At 41.4% G+C, this 23,152-nt stretch overlaps 1 protein-coding gene and 1 pseudogene across 9 annotated transcripts in view; one reads left to right on the top strand and one right to left on the bottom strand.

Moving 5' to 3' along the window:
* SLC25A16 (solute carrier family 25 member 16) overlaps nucleotides 1-23,152 on the bottom strand; it is a 114,056-nt gene that overhangs the window by 63,705 nt on the left and 27,199 nt on the right. For 6 of the 9 annotated variants that reach the window (XM_063607703.1, XM_063607708.1, XM_055092914.1 and 3 more), the window contains exons 5-8: nucleotides 15,655-15,776; nucleotides 15,338-15,404; nucleotides 10,660-10,822; nucleotides 9,335-9,403 (exon numbers count right to left, since the gene is read on the bottom strand). In XM_063607703.1, coding sequence (XP_063463773.1) covers nucleotides 9,335-9,403; nucleotides 10,660-10,822; nucleotides 15,338-15,404; nucleotides 15,655-15,776 — 421 coding nt within the window. Of the gene's footprint in view, nucleotides 1-175; nucleotides 5,808-9,334; nucleotides 9,404-10,659; nucleotides 10,823-15,337; nucleotides 15,405-15,654; nucleotides 15,777-19,319; nucleotides 19,417-23,152 lie in introns of those variants that run through there. The other 3 variants (XM_063607707.1, XM_003815908.5, XM_024930497.3) reach the window with 3 other exon arrangements.
* Nucleotides 21,769-22,729, top strand: LOC129393216 (large ribosomal subunit protein uL24-like; annotated as a pseudogene).

The raw sequence follows: 23,152 nt of genomic DNA on the forward strand, positions 1-23,152 counted from the left end.
GCTTGGCGTTCTCTTCACCTGGGCCAGTCTTTCCCCTGAACTCTTTGCATGGCTGTTTCCTTTTCATCCTCCATGTGTCTGTTGAATGTACATATAGCACATCAAAGAAACCTTTCCTTGACCATTCTCAAGTAGCTTATTTACTGTTTTCATAAGCACTTTCCACAAGCTGTAATTATTTTATTGCTTGGTATGTTTATTGACAAGTTCAAATTTAATGACATGTTACAGTTTCATTTGAACAGTGTATTACTGTATTAAAGTATAGCATCATAGCTAAAAGAATAGGCTCTAGATTCAGACCGGCTGAATTTGAATCCTAGATCTGCCACTTACATGAACCTGGCCAAGTAATTTAATCTCCCTAGGCCTCGATTATTCCCATCTGTCAAAAAGAAATATTAAATGGTACTTATATCATAGTATTGTAATGGAGATTGAGCTAAGGCATCAAAGGTGCTTAAAACAAGGAATGCCACATAATTCTTCAGGAAATATACGTAATTGTTATTATTTATCACCAGTTTCTAGTGCCCAATACTAGAATGTGTCTGGGTTTCAAAGAATAGATGCGAGGAACTATGTAAAGTGTATGCTTGCTATACAAGTGTGTCAGGTATTATTGATCCAACTCTGCAAGGCAACCCATTAATTGTACATAGTTTGGGAATAATCCTTGGGGGAAAAAAATAAATAATTATACATAGGGTTTTTTAAAAAAACATTTTATATAAAAAAATGAGACAGAGTCTTGCAATGTTGCCCAGGCTGGGCTCGAATGCCTACGCTCAAGTGATCCTCCTCACTCAGCCTCCCAAAGGGCTAGAATTACAGACATGAGTCACTTCACCCAGCCATAAAAACTATTCATAAGTTTTATTTTATATATAGATATGATATGTATACATATATTTTTTATTTTATATATTCATTTATTTTTATTTTTTATTTTTGGGACAGAGTCTCACTCTGTCACCCAGGCTAGAGTGCAGTGGGGCAATCTTGGCTCACTGCAACCTCTGCCTTCTGGGTTCAAGCAATTCTCCTACCTCAGCCTCCCGAGTAGCTGGGACTACAGGCACCCACCACCATGCCTGGCTAATTTTTATATTTTTAGTAGAGATGGGATTTCACCATGTTGGCCAGGATGGTCTTGATCTCCTGACCACGTGATCCACCCACCTTGGCCTCCCAAAGTGCTGGGATTACAGGCGTGAGCCACCATGCCCGGCCAGGTTTTATTATATATTTGCCACTCATGCTGGCAAATCAGCAATAAGACATTCCTGTGAAGCAAACCAAATGACTTTATTTCTAAATTGTTTATTTCTTGAACTATTTGTGCTTCATTTCTCCCTGCTAGAACATAAAGTCTTCAAAAACAGGGACTAACCCTTCCTTCTACCCACCAGTAAACATCACTGAGTACCACTCTGACGCCATACCCTGTGCTCCCTGCCCTTGAAGGAACCAGATATTGTGATGTGGGGACACTGATAAACAGGCAGTTAGCATAAAGTGTGGCACATACTCTATTAGAGAAATACCTGGTGTTATATGCTGATTTGGGAACCCAAATCAGATTGCAAGTACAGCTAACAAGTCTCCCAAGGGAAGTCCTCCATAATGCTGACACAAGGTCTGGCACACAATTGGTGCTGAATAAATGGATGGTCAGTACCATGGTAAAGAATGGAATGAGGACAGGAGCACTGGCTCATGCCAGTAGTCCCAGCATTTTGGGAAGTCGGGGGGGGGCAGATCACTTGAGGTCAGGTATTCAAGACCAGCCTGGCCAACAGGGCAAAACCCAGCTCTACTAAATACACAAAAATTAGCTGGGCATGGTGGCGGGTGCTTGTAATCCCAGCTACTCAGGAGGCTGAAGCAGGAGAATCGCTAGAACCCAGGAGGTGGAGGCTGCAGTGAGCTGAGATCACACCACTGCACTCCAGCCTGGGCACTCCAGCCTGGGCAACAGAGTGAGGCTCTGTCTCAAAAAAAAAAAAAAAAGAAAGAAAAGAAAGAAAAATACAAAACTCAGCTGGGCATGGTAGCACATAGCTGTAATCCCAGTTACTTGGAAAGATGACTCGGGAAAATCGCTTGAACCCAGAGGTGGAGATTGCAGTGAGCCGAGATTGCACCACTGCACTCCAGCTTGGGTGACAGAGTTAAGACTCTCGTTAAAAAAAAAAAAAAAAAAAAAAAGAATGTAATGAGATATTATTAAACATATCCAGTAACTTCTCCACCTTCTACAGGTAATTATTGAAAACTAGGAGGTATACCTCACTTATCAATCTGGAAACCAGACCACTGTCCCATTCTACAGACCAGAGAGCTATACCCACTGAGAGGTGGAAGAGAGGAACAATAAAGATCAAAAAAGAAATAAAATGTCAGTCTTCAAATGGAAGATAACCTGGCAAGATGCACTTTGGGTAATCTGAAATAAATCAGATATAAACACAGTCATTATTTTAAGTATTCTTCCATTCTGACTTATGTTTAGCATTTGTGCTTCAATATGTAAACAGTTAAAAGAAAGAAATTGTCAAAACATGGATAAAATTTATTTTTAATATCCTCTGTATTCTATAACATATAGAATGCAAATTTTTATTTAAAAGATATTTGCAATCCCCTTTTACTGATAACATAACTGAGGTATCTTTTTTTTTTTTTTTTTTTTTTTTGAGATGGAGTCTTGCTCTGTCGCCCAGGTTGGAATGCAGTGGCACGATCTCGGCTCACTGCAAGCTCCGCCTCCCAGGTTCAAGTGATTCTCCTGTCTCAGCCTCCCGAGTAACTGGGACTACAGGTGCGTGCCACCACGCCCAGCTAATTTTTTGTATTTTTAGTAGAGATGGGTTTTCACCGTGTTAGCCACAATGGTCTCGATCTCCTGACCTCGTGATCCCCCCGCCTCAGCCTCCCAAAGTGCTGAGATTACAGGGGTGAGCCACCATGCCCGGCTCAATACTTATTTTATATACTTAAATTATCTTAACATTTAATAACAATAATTAGCTACAGTGTGGTCTAGAAATGAAAATATACAAATGGTTTTAAGAACACATGTATTTCTTTTTTTTTTTCTTTTATACAGTCTCACTCTGTATAAAAGAAATTTTTGTACAGCCTTTTTTTTTTCTTTTATACAGTCTCACTCTGTATTAAAGAAATTTTTATACAGGCTTTTATACAGCCGCCCAGGCTGGAGTGCAATGGCACAATCTTGGCTCACTGCAACCTGTGCCTCCTGGGTTCAAGCAATTCTCCCTGCCTTAGCCTCCCAAGTAGCTGGAATTACAGGCGCCTGCCACCATGCCCGGCTGATTTTTGTATTTTTAGTAGAGACAGGGTTTCTCCACGTTGGCCAGTCTGGTCTCGAACTCCTGACCTCAGGTGATCCACTCGCCTTAGCCTCCCAAAATGCTGGGATTACAGGCGTGAGCCACCACATCTGGCCAAGAACACATGTATTTCTACCTACTGGTACACTTATAAATCATACAAAGATACATACTTATTTTTAAAATAAAGGCTTTCAAAATGAAACCAGCTCATCAAATTTTTACCAAGGTATGACAAGAAACCTTTTATGTAAAGAAATAAAAATTGAAGCAAAAATAACACTTTCAATTTAGTTTTCCTTCTTTTGTTTGAAAGAAACGGGGTCTCACTATGTTGCCCAGGCTGGTCTCGAACTCCTGGGGTCAAGATATCCTCCCACCTCAGCCTCCCAAAGTGCTAGGGTTACAGGCAAGAGCCACCATGCCTGGCCTCAACTTAGTTTTCTAATGTCTCCTTTTTTTGGAGATGGAGGCTCATTCTGTCACCCAGGCTGGAGTGCAGTGGTGTGATCTCAGCTCACTGCAACCTCCGCTTCCCGAGCTCAAGCAATTCTCATGTCTCAGCCTCGCGAGTAACTGGGACTACAGGCACGAGCCACCACACCTGCTACTTTTTGTATTTTTAGTAGAGGTGGGGTTTCACCATGCTGATCTTAAACTCCTGACTTCAGGTGATCCACCCAACTCGGCCTCCCAAAGTGCTGGGAATAAAGGCGTGAGCCACCACACCCGGCCTTCTAATGTCTTTAAAGTCACATCAAAGGGCTGGGCGCCGTGGCTCACGCCAGTAATCTCAGCACTTTGGGAGACCAAGGTGGGCAGATCATGAGGTCAGGAGATCGAGGCCATCCTGGCTAACACGGTGAAATCCCGTCTCTACTAAAAATACAAAAATTAGCCAGGCGAATTTTTGGTGGTGGGCACCTGTAGTCCCAGCTACTTGGGAGACTGAGGCAGGAGAATCACTTGAACCCGGGAGGCAGAGGTTGCAGTGAGCTGAGATCGCGCCACTGCACTCCAGCCTGGGTGATAGAGCGAGACTCCATCTCAAAAAAAAAAAAAAAAGTCACATCAGTTCTACAAATTACTCTTTCTGAACACAGAACTTTAAATATTCCCTTCCCATTTCTGACATGCTTATAATAAATCATAAAAAGTACTCTAAACAGAATAAATGGAATTCTTACATTTTAAAACATTTTCTTAATATAAAGGATAACAATTCAAATCATATTTTACATTTCTACGTCTTCATATTGCACTAAAATTATTTTACATGGAAGAACTAGTTGATGCATCATAATACCTTAGAAACATTTTTTGATATTCACATCTATATTAATAAATATTTCACAGTCTGCTTAAATATTCTAGTATAGAACAAATCATCTAACAAAAACAAATCTATAGTGCTACTTTTTTTTTAAGAGCAAAGATATTCAGTATTTTTATTTCTGCCTCTGGGAAACACACTGACATTTTAAAACACATGTAAGTCACTCATAGTACCTCATAATAACATTTGAGCAAGACTTAGTCATTCATTCATTTATTAAGCGGGGTTTCATGATGTTGCATAGGCTGGCACGGAATTCCAGGGCTCAAGTGATCCTCTCACCTCAGCTTCCAGAGTAGCTGGGACCACATGCCCATCCCACCATGTCCAGCTTCTTCATTTATTTTTGTGTCTCTACATGGCTACTTTTTAAATACAACATTAATTTTATTTAAAAAATGAAGGAAAGAAGTGTTTTTCCTATTATCCAGTGGAGCATAATTGTGAGAAGAGAGATAACAAAAATAAAATGTCAATGCTGGCTGTTTCATAGAACTTAAAAATTCAATTCTCATTATTCTATTGCAATATAACCAACCCTGTTTATTTTAATAATAATAAACACTGTCAGTCTTTTAAAAACCATGATAACAATTAAAAACTTTGAAGAGCATGACAAAGCTAATGGCAACCTCTTGAACCCCGTTTTAAAGCTAGTTCTACTTCCAAATAAAACTTTAAAGCGGTTTAGCCAGCATCAGCTTAGGAATATTTTCTTCAATGTTCTAAGGTATAATATTTGGCATCAAAAAGTATGGTAAGCACTTCTGATTTGTGACTAAAGAAAAAATAATCAAGTACTAAAATACCAGTGGCTCTTGTGACAGGGTAAATATCCCCATTCAAGTAATGTTCCCCCCACAATTATAGTAATGTTTCATTTCTCCCTCTGAGAATGTATTAAGAAAAACCAACCATAATTTTTTTTTAGTTGAGGTGAAAAAACTGCTTCATAAGTTCGTATGTTGTAAAAGCCACTGCTTGAGAGGGAATACAGCGAATGTAATTAAGAGATAAACCACGATAGAGTCCTTTTCGAATTCCATGGTGTCCATAGACATACTTCATAGTATCCCGCATGGTACTGAAAGACAATGATTAAATGATGACCTCTATGCCCACTCATGAAGAAACAATTTCAGGATCCATAATATCAATTTTGTTTTTTTGAGATGGACTCTTGCTCTGTCACCCAGATGGGAGTGTGGATTGCAGTGGCATGATCTTGGCTCACTGCAGCCTCTGCCTCCCAGGTTCAAGTGATTCTCCTGCTTCAGTCTCCTGAGTAGCTGGGATTACAGGCACGCGCCACCATGCCCAGCTAATTTTTGTAATTTTTAGTAGAGACGGGGTTTCTCCATGTTGCCCAGGCCAGTCTCAAACTCCTGACCTCAGGTGATCCACCCACCTTGGCCTCCCAAAGTGCTGGGATTACAGACATAAGCCACCGCGCCCGGCCCATAATATCAATTTTTAAAGAAGGTTAAATGCCATCTTGAATAGCTTTAGAAAGACAAATGTTATAACAAGTGAAAATTTTTTCATAATAAAAAGGCAAGTCATTCTAAACAAGTACAAGCATTATGCATCAAATTTCAGGACTCATTAGTACAACATATTTTGTTTGTACTATGTCTATGACATTTACTGGACAACACTATTTCATACTTATATTTGAAATACTAATGCAATCCTTTTAAAGGATGTATATCCAGTTGCCCTTTAAGCCTTTATTATAGCCCAAGTTGTATAGTATCAACAGCAGGTGGTTATAGAACTAAAGCTTGAAGGACTATCTTTCAGATTTCAGCAATGAACACTTTCCTGTTTCAGAGTTGTTCCTTTCCTTTCAAACCAATAATTTGGGCTTGGGCTTTCCCTTTCAATAGGCAATCTGGACCGAAATCTTTTCAAAAATCTTTTTTTTTTTTTTTTTTTTTTTAAGAGACAGGTTCTCACTCTGTTGCCTAGGCTGGAGTGCAGTGGCAATCATAGCTCACAACAGCCTCCAACTCCTGGGCACAAGCAATCCTCCCACCTCAGCCTCTTCAGTAGCTGAGACTACAGGCACACACCACCATGCCTCACTAAGTTTTTTGTTTGTTTGTTTTTAGTTAAAAAAAATTTTTTTAGAGCCAAGGTCTTACAATGTTTTCCAAGCTGATCTCAAACTCCTGGCCTCAAGTGAACCTCCCACCTCAGCCTCTCAAGTAGCTGGATACAACAAGCACAGGGTAATGCTCCCAGCCCAAAAAATCTTTTGGGTGAACACGGCAATCCAAATTCATGAACAAATGTTCTGCTCTTCCCCTGAGAGACAACATATCACCAATCAAATGGAATGGTTCTAAATTACTATAAAGAAAACTCTGGAGCTGTGCTATACAATCACAGCAGCCACTAGCCACATATGGCTATTAAGCACTTGAAATGTGGCAGTCCAAATCAAGACGTGCTGTGAGTGTAAAATACACCCTGGATTTCAAATAGTTTGTATTTTAAAAAAAGAAACAAAATAATGAAATGTTGAGGTGATAACAGTTTAGGTTAAACAAAAAATATTTTTAACAATTATATATATATTTTTTCTTCTTTTTCTTTTCTTTTTTATTGACACGCAGTCTCGCTGCCAGGCTGGAGTGCAGTAGCACGATCTCGGCTCACTGCAACCTCCGTCTCCTGGGCTCAAGTGATTCTTGTGCCTCAGCTTCCTGAGTATCTGGGACTACAGGCGCACACCGCCACACCCAGCTAATTTTTTTGTATTTTTAGTAGAGATGGGGTTTCACCATGTTGACCAGGATGGTCTCGATCTCCTGACCTTGTGATCCTCCCGCGTCAGCCTCCCAAAGTGCTGGGATTACAGGTGTGAGCCACCGCGTCCCGGCCCTTTTTCTTTTTTAGACAGAGTCTCGCTCTGTCACCCAGGCTGGAGTGCAGTGGCATGATCTTGGCTAACTGCAACCTCCGCCTCCCAGGTTCAAGCAATTCCCTGCCTCAGCCTCCTGAGTAGCTGGTATGACAGGCACCTGCCACCAGCCCAGCTAATTTTTTTTGTATTTTTAGTAGAGACAGGTTTCACCATCTTGGCCAGGTTGGTCTTGAACTCCTGACCTCATGATCCACCCACCTCTGCCTCCCAAAGTGCTGGGATTATAGGCGTGAGCCACTGCGACAGGCCTTTTTTGTTTTTTTTGAGACAGTCTCACTCTGTCACCTAGGCTGGAGTACAGTGGCGCCATCTCAGCTCTTTGCCTCCTGGGTTCAAGCAATTATCGTGCCTCAGCCTCCTAAGCAATATTTTTTTTTTTTTTTTTTTTGAGATGGAGTCTCACTCTATCGCCCAGGCTGGAGTGCAGTGGTGCGATCTCGGCTCACTGCAAGCTCCGCGTCCCAGGTTCACACGATTCTCCTGCCTCAGCCTCCCGAGTAGCTGGGACTACAGGTGCCTGCCACCACACCCGGCTAATTTTTTGTATTTTTACTAGAGACGGGATTTCACCGTGTTAGCCAGGAGTACCAGACCAGCCTTGCCAATGTGGTGAAACCCCGTCTCTCCTAAAAATACAAAAATTAGCCAGGCGTGGTGGCAGGTACCTGTAATCCCAGGTACTCGGGAGGCTGAGGCAGGAGAATCGCTTGAACCCGGAAGGCAGAGGTTGCAGTGAGCTGAGTTCGTGCCATTGCACTCCAGCCTGGGGGACAAGAGTGAGACTTTGTCTCAAAAAAAAAAAAAAAAAAAAACACAAAACCTCTAAAATAATATTTTTTTTTTATAGAGACAAGGTCTCACTGTGTTGCCTGGGCTGGTCTTGGACTCCTGAGCTCAAGTGATCCTCCCACCTTGGCCCCCCAAATTGCTCGGATTACAGGCATGAGCTACCACAACTAGCCTAAATTTAATATTTTCTTTGTTTTTTTTAGTTTGTTTTTGTTTTTTTTATTGAGATGGAGTCTCACTCTGTCACCAAATTGGCTCACTGCAACCTCCACCTCCCTAGTAGATGGGATTACAGGCACCCGACACCACATCTGGCTAATTTTTGTATTTTTAGTACAGATGGGGTTTCATCATGTTGGCCAGGCTGGTCTCAAACTCCTGACCTCAGGTAATACGCCCTCCTCGGCTTCCCAAAGTGCTAGGATTACAGGCACAAGCTATCGTGCCTGGCCCTAAATTAAATTTTTAACAGGAGGATTAGAACCTGATTATAGACCAGGCAGGCAGGCAGATCACTTGAGGTCAGGAGTTCAAGACTAGCCTGGCCAACATGGTGAAACCTTATTTCTACTAAAAATACAAAAAATTAGCCAGTCATGGTGGTGGGTGTCTGTAATCCCAGCTGCTTGGAAGACCGAGGCAAAAGAATCACTTGAACCCAGGAGGCGGAGGTTACAGTTAGCCAAGACCATGCCACTGCACTCCAGCCCGGGTGACAGAGTAAGACTGCATCTCAAAAAAAAAAAAAAAAAAAAAAGAACCTGATTGCCTGATTGTAATCTTATAAAGTTACCAAAATAAACTTCGGGAGATAAAACGGAAGATACAGACTATTGGTCAAACTAGAGTCCTATCTCCTTACTGAGTTTAATGTTACATTTCCTAAAGAAAATGAACAATGACATATGATGAACTTACAGGCACTTTTCAAATTCCGGCAGAACAGTTCCTAATTGCATTCGCCGACGAGTCACATCAAATGGGTAGCTAAAAGAAGAAAAAGGCATAAAGAATTAAAAATTTTTGGTTTTCTACTCAACAACTATTGAATACAAAGCCCTATAAATTCAAAGAAATAATGTGTTACTGCTCTTATTGTTCTGTCTAACCTAGGAGTCGGGATATAGGCATATGAATAAAATCAATTAACAATACAGAGATCTTTGCTTATGTGATCCCTCTGATTAGAGGATTCTTCTCTCCCATCACCGTAATATCAAGTTCTGTTCATTCCTAAAGGTCAAATTAAATGCCAGTTCCTGAAGAAACAAACTGGCTGCTTTTCATTGTTGAACACTAATATACAGTTTCTCAACACTGGCACTACTGACATTTTCGGTTGGATCATCCTTTGTTGTGGGGAACTGTCCTGTGCACTAGAGATGTTTAAGCACATCCCTGACCTCTTCCCACTAGGTGCCAGTAGCACTCTCCCAGCTGTGACAACCAAAAATGTCTCCAGACATTAACAAATGTCTACTGGTGGTAAAATCACCCCCAGTTGAGAATTGCTCTAATGCTATGCAGCAAGTCCCCTTGAATACAGTAGACCAATACAAAATTTTCCATAAGGGCTAAAACTAATAATACAGATAACTGCCTGAAATTAAATACACAGTATACAAATGCAATCTCTTTTTTTTTTTTGAGATGGAGTCTCACTCTGTCGCCCAGGCTGGAGTGCAGTGACGCAATCTTGGCTCACTGCAACCTCTACCTCCCAGGTTCAAGCAATTCTCTGCCTCGACCTCCCGAGTAGCTGGGATTACAGATGGCTGCCACCACACCCGGCTAATTTTTGTGTTTTTAGTAAAGACGGGTTTTCACCATGTTGGCCAGATGGTCTCAATCTCTTGACCTTGTGATCCACCCGCCTCAGCCTCCCAAACTGCTGGGATTACAGACGTGAGTCACCGCGCCCACCCTCTTTCTTTTTTTCTTAGGGGCAAAGTCTCACTATGTCTCCCAGACTGGCCTCAAACTCCTGGGCTCAAGCAATCCTCCTGCCACAGTCTCCCAAGTAGCTGGGACAATAGGCAGCACTACTGCATCCAAACATGTAATTATTTATAATATGCTTAAAGTGCACACACATCTGAAAAAATGTATTAAATTGAGACCTATATTTTGCAAGGGATCCTCTTTTTGAATAATCTATTAGAAAAAATAAATGATTAAACAATGCTGAAAATCAGGACTGGGTAACTATAATTTGATTAAATTAAATTAGTGAAGAAACTTACGATATTGTCTGCGCTATTGCTCCAGCAACACCACCACAAAGTAAGTTTACATGAGTTTTCAAAACTAAGACATTAGGATTGTCTGATGAAGGTCTGCCAAGAAGGGTAGGAGCATGGGAAAGCCCAACACTCTTCAAGGTACCAAAAGTAAAAAATGAAACACCTGAAAAACAAAAAATAAATTCACCATGATGCTTAACATAACATGAGCTGTGAAAAAGACACCATTCTTAAATAATAAACACATTTCCTAATTTCTGGTGTTTGGCTTAATTTAAAATAGAAAGATTTGTGTACATAAATAACCTAAAGATGACAAAATTACCACCAATAAAAAAATTATAGCTTTGGTTTTCATGCACCACTGAAGTTTACTGCACTGAAGGAGGCTATAGTGAATATAATGCCACTTTATATGTGGGAAAAAACCAAAGTTTTCCAAGGTTTCACATGAGAAAAATTAAATTCATGATTATTAATTACAAGGAAATGTGACAACTTAACATTTAAAATAACAATGATGGCCGGGCGTGGTGGCTCACACCTGTAATCCCAACACTTTGGGAGGCTGAGGTGGGCGGATTACCTGAGGTCAGGAGTTCGAGATCAGCCTGACAAACATAGAGAAACCCCATCTCTACCAAAAATACAAAATTAGTCGGGTGTGGTGGCGCATGCCTGTAATCCCAGCTACTCGGGAGGCTGAGGCAGGAGAATCATTTGAACCCAGGAGGCGGAGTTTGCGGTGAGCTGAGATCACGCCATTGCACTCCAGCCTGGGCAACAAGAGCGAAACTCTGTCTCAAACACAAAACAAAACAAAACAAAAAAACAGTGATGGTGATAATGTAAGATACAGGCAAAAATTAAGAAGTGAAAAAGCATTTTTATTTTAACTAAGTGTCTAAGTTTGTCTTCAAGGAAGAATTGTGACCACGAGAGAAGCGTTTATGTTAATTCACAAAACACGTAGAATCTAATAAAAATAGTATGCAGGTAGTGCTTGTTAAACATTACATGATACTAGAACCATTAAGGTTGTTTATTAATAAAATTAAGAATGAAATTCAGGGAGGGAAAAAAGTAAATAAATATGAAATTCAAGCGTTCCTCCCAACTAAGCATTACTCAAGATATTGTGATGTTTATTGAATTGGCCAGGCGCGGTGGCTTATGCCTGTAATCCCAGCACTTTGGGAGGCTGAGGCAGGCAGATCACAAGGTCAGGAGTTTGAGACCATCCTGGCCAACGTGGTGAAACCCTGTCTCTACAAAAAATACAAATATTAGCTGGGTGTGGTGGTGCGCGCCTGTAGTCTCAGCTACTCAGGAGGCTGAGGCAAGAGAATTGCTTGAACCTGGGAGGCGGAGGATGCAGTGATCTGAGATGGCAACACTGCACTCTAGCCTGGCAACAGAACGAGACTCTGTCTCAAAAAAAAAAAAAGAAAAAAAGATTCATAAGGGATTTCTCTTACCAAATATAAAGACTCATTATGAAACTGCCGTAGCCCATGTGGCAGCTCACACTTGTAATCCTAACACTTATGGAGGCTAAGGTGGGAGGATTGCTCAAGCTCAGGAGTTTGAGACCAGCCTGGGTAATATAGTGAGAACTCATCACTACAAAAAATGTTTTAAAGGAGGTAGATGCAGTGTTACGTGTCCACAGTCCCAGTTACTCAGGCAGCTGACGTGGGAGGATAACCTGAGCTGAGGGAGGTCAAGGCTGCAGTGAGCCACAGTTGCACCACTGCCCTCAGCTATGATTGCACCACTGCACTCCAGCCTGGGCAACACAGCGAGACTCTATGTCAAAGAAACAAACTCTGCACTAATATTATTTTTTTAAGATGACTGGGAAAAGAAGAGACTTTTTTTTTTTTTTTGAAACAGAGTTTTACTCTTGTCACCCAGGCTGGAGTGCAATGGTGCGATCTTAGCTCACTGCAGCCTCCGCCTCCTGGGTTCAAGCGATTCTCTTGCCTCAGCCTCCTGAGTAGTTGGGATTACAGGCGTGCGCCACCACGCCTGGCTAATTTTTGTATTTTTAGTAGAGATGGCGTTTCATCATGTTGGTCAGGTTGGTCTCAAACTCCTGACCTCATGATCCACTCCCCCTCGGCCTCCCAAACTGCTGGGATTACAGGTGTGAGCCACTGTACCCGGCCAGGAAGAGACTATTTATAAAATGGTGCCAAGTCAAAAGTGAAGGGGAAAAAAACAAAAACTTCCTTAACAAAGAAAACAAATACTTCCAGACAGATTAGTGGCATATATATAAAATGCTAAACGTTAAAAATCATTCTCAGAAGAAAATTTTTTTGACACAATAAAGACTATCCATAGAAGAATAGATTGATGCATTCAACTACCTTAAAATTTGAATTTCTGAACCACTAGAACAGCTAAAAAATATACTTTTTTTTTTTTCAAACTGGGACAGGGTCTTACTCCGTCATTCAGGCTGGAGTAGAGTGGCATGATCACAGCTCGCTGAAGCCTCAACCTCCTAGGCTCAGGCAATCCTCTTAACTCAGCTTCTCAAGTAGCTGGGACCACCAAGCCTGGCTAATTTTAGAAAATTATTTGTAGAGACAAATTCTCCCCATGCTGCCAAGGCTGGTCTCAAATTCCTAGGCTCAAGTAATCCTCCTGCCTCAGCCTCCCAAAGTGCTGGGATTATAGGTGTGAGCCACCATGCCTGGCCACACCACATTTTAGTTTGCTATTAGTGCACTGTTTTTTTGTTGTTGGTTTTTTTTTTTTCTTTTTTGAGACAGAGTTTTGCTCTTGTGGCCCAGATTGGAGTGCGATGGTGCAATCTTGGCTCACTGCAACCTCCGCCTCCTGGGTTCAAGCAATTCTCTGCCTCAGCCTCCCAAGTAGCTGGGATTACAGGCATATGCGACCACGCCCAGCTAATTTTGTATTTTTAGTAGAGACGGTGTTTCTCCATGTTGGTCAGGCTGGTCTCAAACTCCTGACCTCAGGTGATCCACCTGCCTTGGCCTCACAAAGTGCTGGGATTACAGGCATGAGCCACCGCACCGGCCCTTGTTGTTGCTTTTTTGTTTGTTTGATTTTTAGAGACAAGGTCTCACTCTGTCACCCAGGAGGGTGTCCATTCTTTTGCATGAAGCTCCTACACTAGGCCCTAACAGACCAGACTAAAAATCAAAACAGAGTCACCATGCTTAAGTTCCACACTACCAAACTAAAACTAGTTGTTACCTGACCTCCTGAGAAATTAGGAGAAAGAAGTGACAGCCACTTTCTCTAACAGGCCAGTTTCAATCTTGAATAAGCTTGATAGTAAACTTCTCTCTGTTTGTTTGCTTGCTTGCTTGCTTGCTTGCTTGCTTGCTTGCTTGACTGACTGACTGATTTAGAAATGGAGTCTCACTCTTTCGCCCAGGCTGGAGTGCAGTGGCATGATCTCGGCTCACCACAACCTCCGCCTCCCGGGTTCAAATGATTCTCCTGCCTCAACCTCCTGAGTAGCTGGGATTACAGGCACACGCCACCAAGTCAGCTAATTTTTGTATTTTTAGTAGAGATGGGGTTTCATCATGTTGGCCAGGCCAGTCTCAAACTCAGGTGATCCACCCGCCTTGGCATCCAAAAGTGCTGGGATTACAGGCTTGAGCCACCACACCCGGCTCCTTTTGCTTTAATACTTACACAAAAAAGGTAGCCTAATATAACCTGAAGTTAACTAGTGATTTTTCTATTTTATTCTTCCTGTCCCCAACTTACAAGGATAGTAACTTTGAACTGAGCAACCTGATTGTTCATTGTTTCTGCTTTCTTCAACCCTTCCTCCATATAAAATCAACTCCTTCGGGTCTAGTCATTCCAACACTTACTCTATTTTTATGAAATGAAGTATTGCCCAATTCTAGAATTGCAAAATAAAGCCAACTGAGGTGTTTAAACTAAACTGGCTGCAATTTTGTCTTGTAACATAACTGTATGTAAATCCACAATTACCTCAAAATAAAAAGTTTAGTTTAAAAAAAAAACAGGACTGCTGGGCACGGTGGCTCACGCCTGCAATCCCAGCACTTTGGGAGGCCAAGGCGGGTAGATCACCTGAGGTCGGGAGTTTGAGACCAGCCTGACCATGGGCAGGAGAATCGCCTGAACCCAGCAGGTGGAGGTTGCAGTGAGCCGAGATCACGCCATTGCACTCCAGCTTGGGCAACAAGAGCGAAACTCCGTCTCAAAAAAAAAAAAAAAAACAGGACTGTAAACAAGGTAATAAATGGAGATTAGAGAACTATAGGTATCCTTATTTTTCTTCTTTCTACTTTTCTATATTTTCAAAATTTGCCATAAGTCTTCATTATTTATAATGAGACAAAAACCACTTTTCAACTCCTATTTTTAATTAACATGCTCATAAAACCTAAATGTTTAACATCATCTAACGTAAGTGTGTGTTAACAAGACTACAGCTGGCTCAGATATTAAGAAAAAGATGTAAAGTACTTCTCCACTTATTATACACGAATAGTCATCTTTATATCCAAGATATTATTATGTGACCATCCATAAATCATTTCTTATTAAAAGTACTTAACAGATAACATCTTTTTATATTACCATTTCAGAAAAAAAAAAGGTAACAAATTTTAAACATGCAAATTAGGATTCTGGCAAATTTGAAACATACCTGCATATGGAGCCATTCCTAAAATAGTAGGCATCAGACCTCTGTAAAATCCAAAGAAACCACCTTCCTTTTGAGTGAAGGAAAATTGCAAGTGAGATTACATTGTGCTCATTATCATAAACATCAAAGAAAAAATCACACTTTATAACAGAAAAATTATTCTGGGATCCACCCTGAAACACAAAGATGTGTTTTCATAATTATTGTTATTAACATCAATAATTATAAGTAAAAGAATAATTACTTATATGACATTCAAAATACTTTCCTAAGTATAAAAGGGCATGTTATAGATGAGGAAGGTAAATATGAAATACCTTTGCATAAATTGTTTTGAATGCATGAATAATTCCTGTATAGGTGTGTTCCCCTTTCACCTGGAATGCTAGGCGGACCCTAACCATGTCAAGAGGGTAAGTACAGATAACTGCTGTCATACCTGAAAAGAAAGTAGAAATTTAAAGGTAAAATGAATTTTTGATATATACATATATTCCCCTATCATTAGTATTATTCTCAATATTATGGCAATGGTGAAAACCCAATAAAATCAAAGGTGATATTACTGACAGAATTATACCATATCATTAGATGGAAAACAACCTAGTAAGTGAAGGGTCAGTTTGTAAAAAATGTTTTCAAGTTCTTCTCACTGTGAAGTTATACTGTTAGCACCAAAATGGTACAGTGTACAGTGTAAGGGAATCATGAGATTTTTTTTAAAAAAATTATTCTACTATTTATGTATTCCCAGTTAAGATATCAGAAAGGAAACACAGTAGGCTCTCCTGATCCATTGTTTCCACATCCATGGATTGAAGCAACCATGGACGGAAAATGTAGTGAGGTCTACAATGGTTGCATCTGTAATGAACATGTACAGATTTTTTGGTCACTATTTCCTAAACCATATACTATAACAGGTATTTACATAGCATTTACATTATATTAGGTATTATAAGTAATCTACACCCAGCCCAACTCCATCTATTTCTTAATTCCTTTTCCCATGTTCCGAGTTTTCTGGTTACTGGCTGAAGGTGGTTTAATAGGCCAGGCGTGGTGGCTCACGCCTGTAATCCCAGCACTTTGGGAGGCCGAGGCAGGTGGATTATGAGGTCAAGAGATCGAGACCGTCCTGGCCAACATGGTGAAACCCCATCTCTACTAAAAATACAAAAATTAGCTGGGTGTGGCGGCACATTCCTGTAGTCCCAGCTAGTCGAGAGGCTGATGCAGGAGAATCACTTGAACCCAGGAGGCGGAGGTTGCAGTGAGCTAAGATCACACCACTGCAGTCCAGCCTGGCAACAGAGTGAGATTCCAGGAAAGAAAAGAAAAGGAGGGGAGGGAAGGGGAGGGAAGGGGAGGAGGGAGGGGAGGGGAGAGGGGAGGGGAGGAGAGAGAGAGACAGAGAGAGAGAGAAAGAGAGAGAGAAAGGAAGGAAGGAAGGAAGGAAGGAAGAGGTTTAATAGAAAATCACTGTGGGAGCTAGGCATGCTCACACCTGTAGTCCCAACACTTTGGGAGGCTGAGGTGGACAGATCACCTGAGGTCAGGAGTTCGAGACCAGCCTGGCCAACATGGTGAAACCCCATCTCTACTAAAAATAAAAAAATTAGCTGGGCCTGGTGGCACGCGCCTGTAGTCCCAGCTACTTGGGAGGCTGAGGCAAGAGAATCACTTGAACCCTCAGGAGGCGGAGGTTGCAGTGAGCCGAGACAGTGCCACTGCACTCCAGCCCGGGCGACAAGAGTAAAACTGCATCTAAAAAAAAAAAAAAGTAAAAAGAAAAGAAAACAAAATCACTGTGGGAGTTAATGTAGTGGTTAAATAATGAATTGGTAGGAAACAAGAGTACCCAGAAATTTGTAAAGGTAAAGGAGGTGTGTGGGTACCATGGCTCACTCCTTTTAATCCCAGCACTTTGGGAGGCTGAGGTGAACGGATCGCTTGAGCCCAAAAGTTCGAGAACAGCCTAGGCAACATAGCAAAACTTCGTATTTATTTAAAAAATAGGCCGGATGTGGTGGCTCACACCTGTAATCCCAGCACTTTGGGAGACCGAGGTAGGCGGATCACTTGAGGTCAGAAGTTCCAGACCAGCCTGGCCAATATGGTGAAACCCCGTCTCTACTAAAAATACAAAAATTAACCAGGTGTGATGGTGGGCACCTGTAATCTCAGCTACTCTACTCGGGAGGCTGAGGCAGGAGAATCCTTGAACCTGGAAGGCAGAGGTTGCGGTGAGCCAAGATGACACCACTGCACTCCAGCCTGGGTGACACAGCCAGACTCTGTCTCAAAAAATAATAATAATAAACTATTAACTTTTGACTTATAATCAAAATTGACCAAAATGGTCAAAAGTTAAAAGAGTATATACTCTAGGGCCAGAAACGGTGGCTCACGCCTGTAATCCCAGCACTTTGGGAGGCCAAGGCGGGTGGATCACTTGAGACCAGGAGTTGGAGACCAGTCTGGGCAACACAGTGAAACCCTGTCTCTACTAAAAACACAAAAATTAGCTAGGCGTGATGGTGGGTACCTGTAATCCCAGCTACTCAGAAGGCTGAGGCAGGGAATCCTTGAACCCGGGAGGCAGAGATTGCAGTGAGCCAAGATCATGCCACTGCACTCCAGTCTGGGCAACAGAGTTAGACTATGTCTCAAAAAAAAAAAAAAAAAAAAAAAGAGAAAAGAGTATAAACTGTAGAGTGCACCTCCTTGTTTCAAATTAGACTCTACTACTAACTAGATATATGACCCTGATCAAGTTACTTAACCTGGGTTTCAATCCTGTTATCTGTCAAATGAGTATCATAATAAGTGGGTACCCAAATCAGGGTTTTGTAAAGATTAGGTGAGCTAACATATGTAAATGCTTAAAATAATTCCTGGTACATAGTAAAGGTTATATATGTGTTAGCTATTATTCTCATGTATTCTATTGAAACTATGTACTTTTTTACCCTTTCCTTTGAGAATCAATTCATTTATCTCCTCTTCTTGCATCCCCTTGCCCCCCATCTGTGTCCTGCACATCAAAGCTCACAAATTTGAATTAAAAGGGAAGCACAATCAGAGAATTACTGAAGAGGAATATGTAACAACGTGGGAATTCAGCTTGCCTGCTGCTAGTAATCAGACTGACATCCATAACAATCATTCAGAGGGTGACTGAGGTTTTCAATTCATGAAGCTACAGTCTCCCATTGGGCCTCTTTTCTCCATTCACACACTCCTTACTATTCTACCTAACACTTCTTTTAAGAAGGCCAAAAAAGCCCTCGATGTACAAATAAGGCAAATCAGAAACTGCTTACCTTGAATAGTGGTGGTAACAGCTTTCTTCTTCCCTCAGTTTACAACTACAATCCAATACAAATAATAGAATATGTTTACCTACCAGGAAGCAATGAGACTCAATCAAGCTGAGACTTGCTTTCAATTTTTATGAATGTGCAAACTCTTCTCTTTCCCTCTCTTAAGTCAAGAAACTAAGGACATAAAGATGAATCTAAACAAAGTCAGACTTTTTTCTCTAAATTCTCATCATCTTACTGTCTCTACAGTCTAGAATCCCAGGAGTTATGGGAAACCTGAGAACATATTTTAACCAGCAATTACATTAGAAATCATATTTAGAAAGTATGGTAATTATGAATTATTTATTGTGTTCCAGAAATAAACACAAAAGACTTTTTTTCCTCTTTTTGTTGAGATGGGGTCTCGCTCTGTCACCCAGGCTGGAATGCAGTGGTGTGATCACTGCACACTGCAGCCTCAAACTCCTGGGCTCAAATGTTCCTCCTACCTCAGCCTCCTAAGTTGCTGGGATCACAGGTGTGCATCACCTGACCTAGCTACAAAGGATTTCTTAAAAAAGGAACTAACATTACAAGGAGAGAGTAAAGGGAAGGAAGAAATTAAGATTAGAAATTGGATAATACAGGGTTGAAGTATATGGACATTTACAGACCCTCATCAATTCATCCTCTCCCGCAACTTCTCAGTGAATACGGAAGTGGATTTGTTCTCAAAGACAGCTTCTCACCACGCTCCATTCCCATCTGAGGCTGACATAGTGGGAGCAGCATCCAGAGTCCATGTACATATTCAAAGAGATTAAAGTTTGATAAAAATACATAGATTCTAAATATATACTTTAGACAAAAGAAGGACTCCAAGCATCATAGATACAAAAGCTAAGCCACAAAGCTAAGCAAATTGGTCTGGAGTAGGAGTCCAGTTCTATAATAGTTTGTCCTTCGGAAACACGTTACTACTTCAAGGTTGACTAAATATCAGTTATGAACAACCAAAATACACCTGTCTATAGTTGTGTGCAATCTCTGATGAGTGTGACAACTAAAATTATGTTCTTAGAGTAGGTTCTAGTGAGAAAAAATTCAGTTATGACACTCATGAGCCACAATAGAAACCATTATAACACAAAAGAATAACTGTATGTCTTTTTCTTCTTACTTCTAACATCTTTTTTTTTTTTTAATTTTTTTTTTTCCAAGACGGAGTCTTGTTCTGTTACCCAAGCTGGAACGCTGTGATGTGATCTCGGCTCATTGAAACCTCCGCCTCCCGGGTTCAAGTAATTCTCCTGCCTCAGCCTCCCAAGTAGTTGGGATTACAGGCGTGCGTCAAGACACCTGCCTAATTTTTGTATTTTTAGTAGAGATGGGGTTTCACCATGTTGGCCAGGCTGGTCTTGAACTCCTGACCTCATGATCCACCCCACCTTGACCTCCCAAAGTGCTAGGATTACCCACCGTACCCTGCCTTTATTTTTATTTTTGAGGAAATGGGGTCTCATTGTGTTGCCCAGGCTAGTCTTGAATTCCTGGGCTCAAGCAATCCTCCCTCCTTAGCCTCCCAAAGAACTGGGTTTATAGAGTATATGCCTTTTGTGCAGGATTCTCACACAGAAATCACAGATCTCTGATACCTGTACAACGTAAGTAAAAAAGCCAAAGGACTTAAGAGTAGAGGCCTAAGCATCATGCCACTCCCCCACTCCCACAAATCAGGACTCAAATTCTATTAATCAGAACTTACCTACATTCCAATTTTCAAAAATTCAAGAGTTGGACTACCAGCTCAGAAGAGCAATTTTTCCAAACACGTAGGAAGCTTGTTGCTTTTGAATTCTGGATCAGAGCTCAAGGGAGATTTTTTTTTATTGTTAACTTTTTCTTTTCTTTTTTTTTTTTTTTTTTTTTGAGACAGAGTCTCATTCTGTCACCGTGCCCAGCCCTAGAATTCCCTTTTAAATATAAAAGTATTTGGAAGGCCAGGCGCAGTGGCACGTGTCTGTAGTCCTAGCTACTTGGGAGGTTGAGATGGGAGGATTGCTTCAGGCCAGGAATTCAAGACCAGTCTGAGCAAAATAACTTCTCATTTTTCTGTCTCTACAAAAAAAAATTAAAATTAGCCAGGCATGATGGCATGTGCCTGCAGTCCTGGTTACCCAGGAGGCTGAGCGGGGAGGACTGCTTGAGCCCAAGAGTTAGAGGCTGCAGTGAACTATCATCTCAGCACTGCACTCCAGCCTGGGCAACAGAGCAAAACCCTGTCTCTGAAAAAAAGAAAACAAAAAGTTATTTGGGAAAGGTGCCTACAAGCCTCTTTGAGATTCTCAAAGTACAGTGAGCACGTGGTTCTAATAATCATTGGAGTATACCGTATGGTCATTCTGGTTGCAGATGTCCAGCCTCTGCTGTGATTGGCTACTGCCTTTGCCATAGTGGTTGTTAAATATTTTGAATATCACCATTATTTACAACTAAAATATTCCCTACATTACAAATGAAACAAAAAGGAGAATAAAGAATTCAGGTTGCTGACTTAAAAGCATCCAAAAAGTCATTGGCATGGAAGGATTAATAACATTCCCTTGTGTTCATGGAGGACTTCAGATCTTTCAGACTATTTTTACAGCAATTCTTTATGCTGACCCTCAGAACAACTGAGATAGAGGAGAAAGAATGGGAAAAAGGAGGGTTGGGGGAGAGAGAGAGAGAGAAACCACAAGCTCCTCTTTAACAAACATACAGGCAAGTTACAGAGGTTTTGGGTGATCTGCCCATGGTCAAAGGGAAGGTGAGTAACGGAGGCCAGGCAGGATCCCAGCAAGTGTTCTGTCCACTCAACCACCAAGCTTTGGACCGGAACAGCAAGTAGGAGCAGACCAAAGAGCACAACAAGCGGAACTCAGCTCATCACTTCTAGGTTCTAACACTTTCCTTCTTTTTTTCTCTACTCTTTATCTTGTCACGTTTAGTTCCATGGAAACTGGCAGAGCCAGATGGATTTCAGACAACTAAAACATACATGGGGAAAGAAGGAGACCTTCCTTAAAAATACAAACCCTTCTCTTCCCTTTTGCGGCCATCACCGAAGCAGGAGCGGCCAAAATGAAGTTCAATCCCTTTGTGACTTCCAACCGAGGCAAGAAACGCAAAAGGCGTTTCAATGCAATATCCAACATTAGCAGGAAGATTATGTCTTCCCCTCTTTCCAAAGAGCTGAGACAGAAATACAATGTGTGATCCATGCCCATCCGAAAGGTTTTGATGAAGGTAAGATTGTATGAGGACACTATAAAGGTCAGCAAATTGGCAAAGTAGTCCAGGCTTACAGGAAGAAATGTCATCTACACTGAGTGAGTGCAGTGGGAAAAGGCTAATGGCACAACTATCCATGTAGACATTCACCACAGCAAGTGGTTCTCACTAGGCTAAAACTGAACAAAGACGGCAAAAAGATTCCTGAACAGAAAGCCAAATCTCGCCAAGTAGGAAAGGAAAAGGGCAAATACAAGGAAGAAACAATTGAGAAGAGGCAGGAATAAAGTAATCTTATATACAAGCTTTGATAAAAACTCGAAATAAAAAAAAGAAAATACAAACCTTGATCTCAATCTTTAGGTTTCCTTTTGCTGGCCAACTGAGATTTAGTATGTATTGGATTGTAGTTGTAGGACGAGGGACAGGGAAAAGTTTTTAAAAAGCTTTAAAATAAGCTACGTTAAAATGATCATTAAAAACACCACTTTTTACTTTGGCAAATATAAAATTTCCAAAGTTACATTTAGAAGCCTTAACAAAAGTAGAGGAGCAAAGATACCAGACATAAATTAATCATAAGATCCATTTCAAGTGTTTCAATCACAGGAGAAAAATATAAATTGTAATTACTTAAACATAGTTATACAAAGTCTAGCTCTGTTGCCAACGCTGGAGTGTAGTGACGCGATCTGGGCTCACTGCAACCTCCACCTCCCAGGTTCAAGTGATTCTCCTGCCTCAGCCTCCCACGTAGCTGGGATTACAGGCGCCAACCACCATGCCTGGCTAATTTTTGTATTTTTGCTACAGACAGGGTTTCACCATGTTGGCTAGGCTGGTCTCAAACTCCTGATCTCAGGTGATCCACCTGCCTTGGCCTCCCAAAGTGCTGGGATTACAGGCAAGAGCTACTGTGCCCGGCCCTGAATTAAATTTTTAACAGGAGGATTAGAACCTGATTATAGGACAGGCACCATGGCTCACGCCTGTAATCCTAGCACTTTGGGAGGCCAAGGCAGGTAGATCACCTGAGGTCAGGAGTTTGAGACCAGCCTGGCCAACATATTGAAACCCCCATCTCCACTAAAAATCCAAAAATTAGCCAGGTATGTGGCACGTGCCCGTAATCCCAGCTACTAAGGAGGCTGAGGCAGAAGAATCTCATGAACCCAGGAAGCGGAGGTTGCAATGAGCTGAGATTCCATCACTGCACTCCAGCCTGGGCGACAGA

Source organism: Pan paniscus, chromosome 8, assembly GCF_029289425.2.
Source record: "Pan paniscus chromosome 8, NHGRI_mPanPan1-v2.0_pri, whole genome shotgun sequence".
Lineage (NCBI taxonomy): Eukaryota > Metazoa > Chordata > Mammalia > Primates > Hominidae > Pan > Pan paniscus.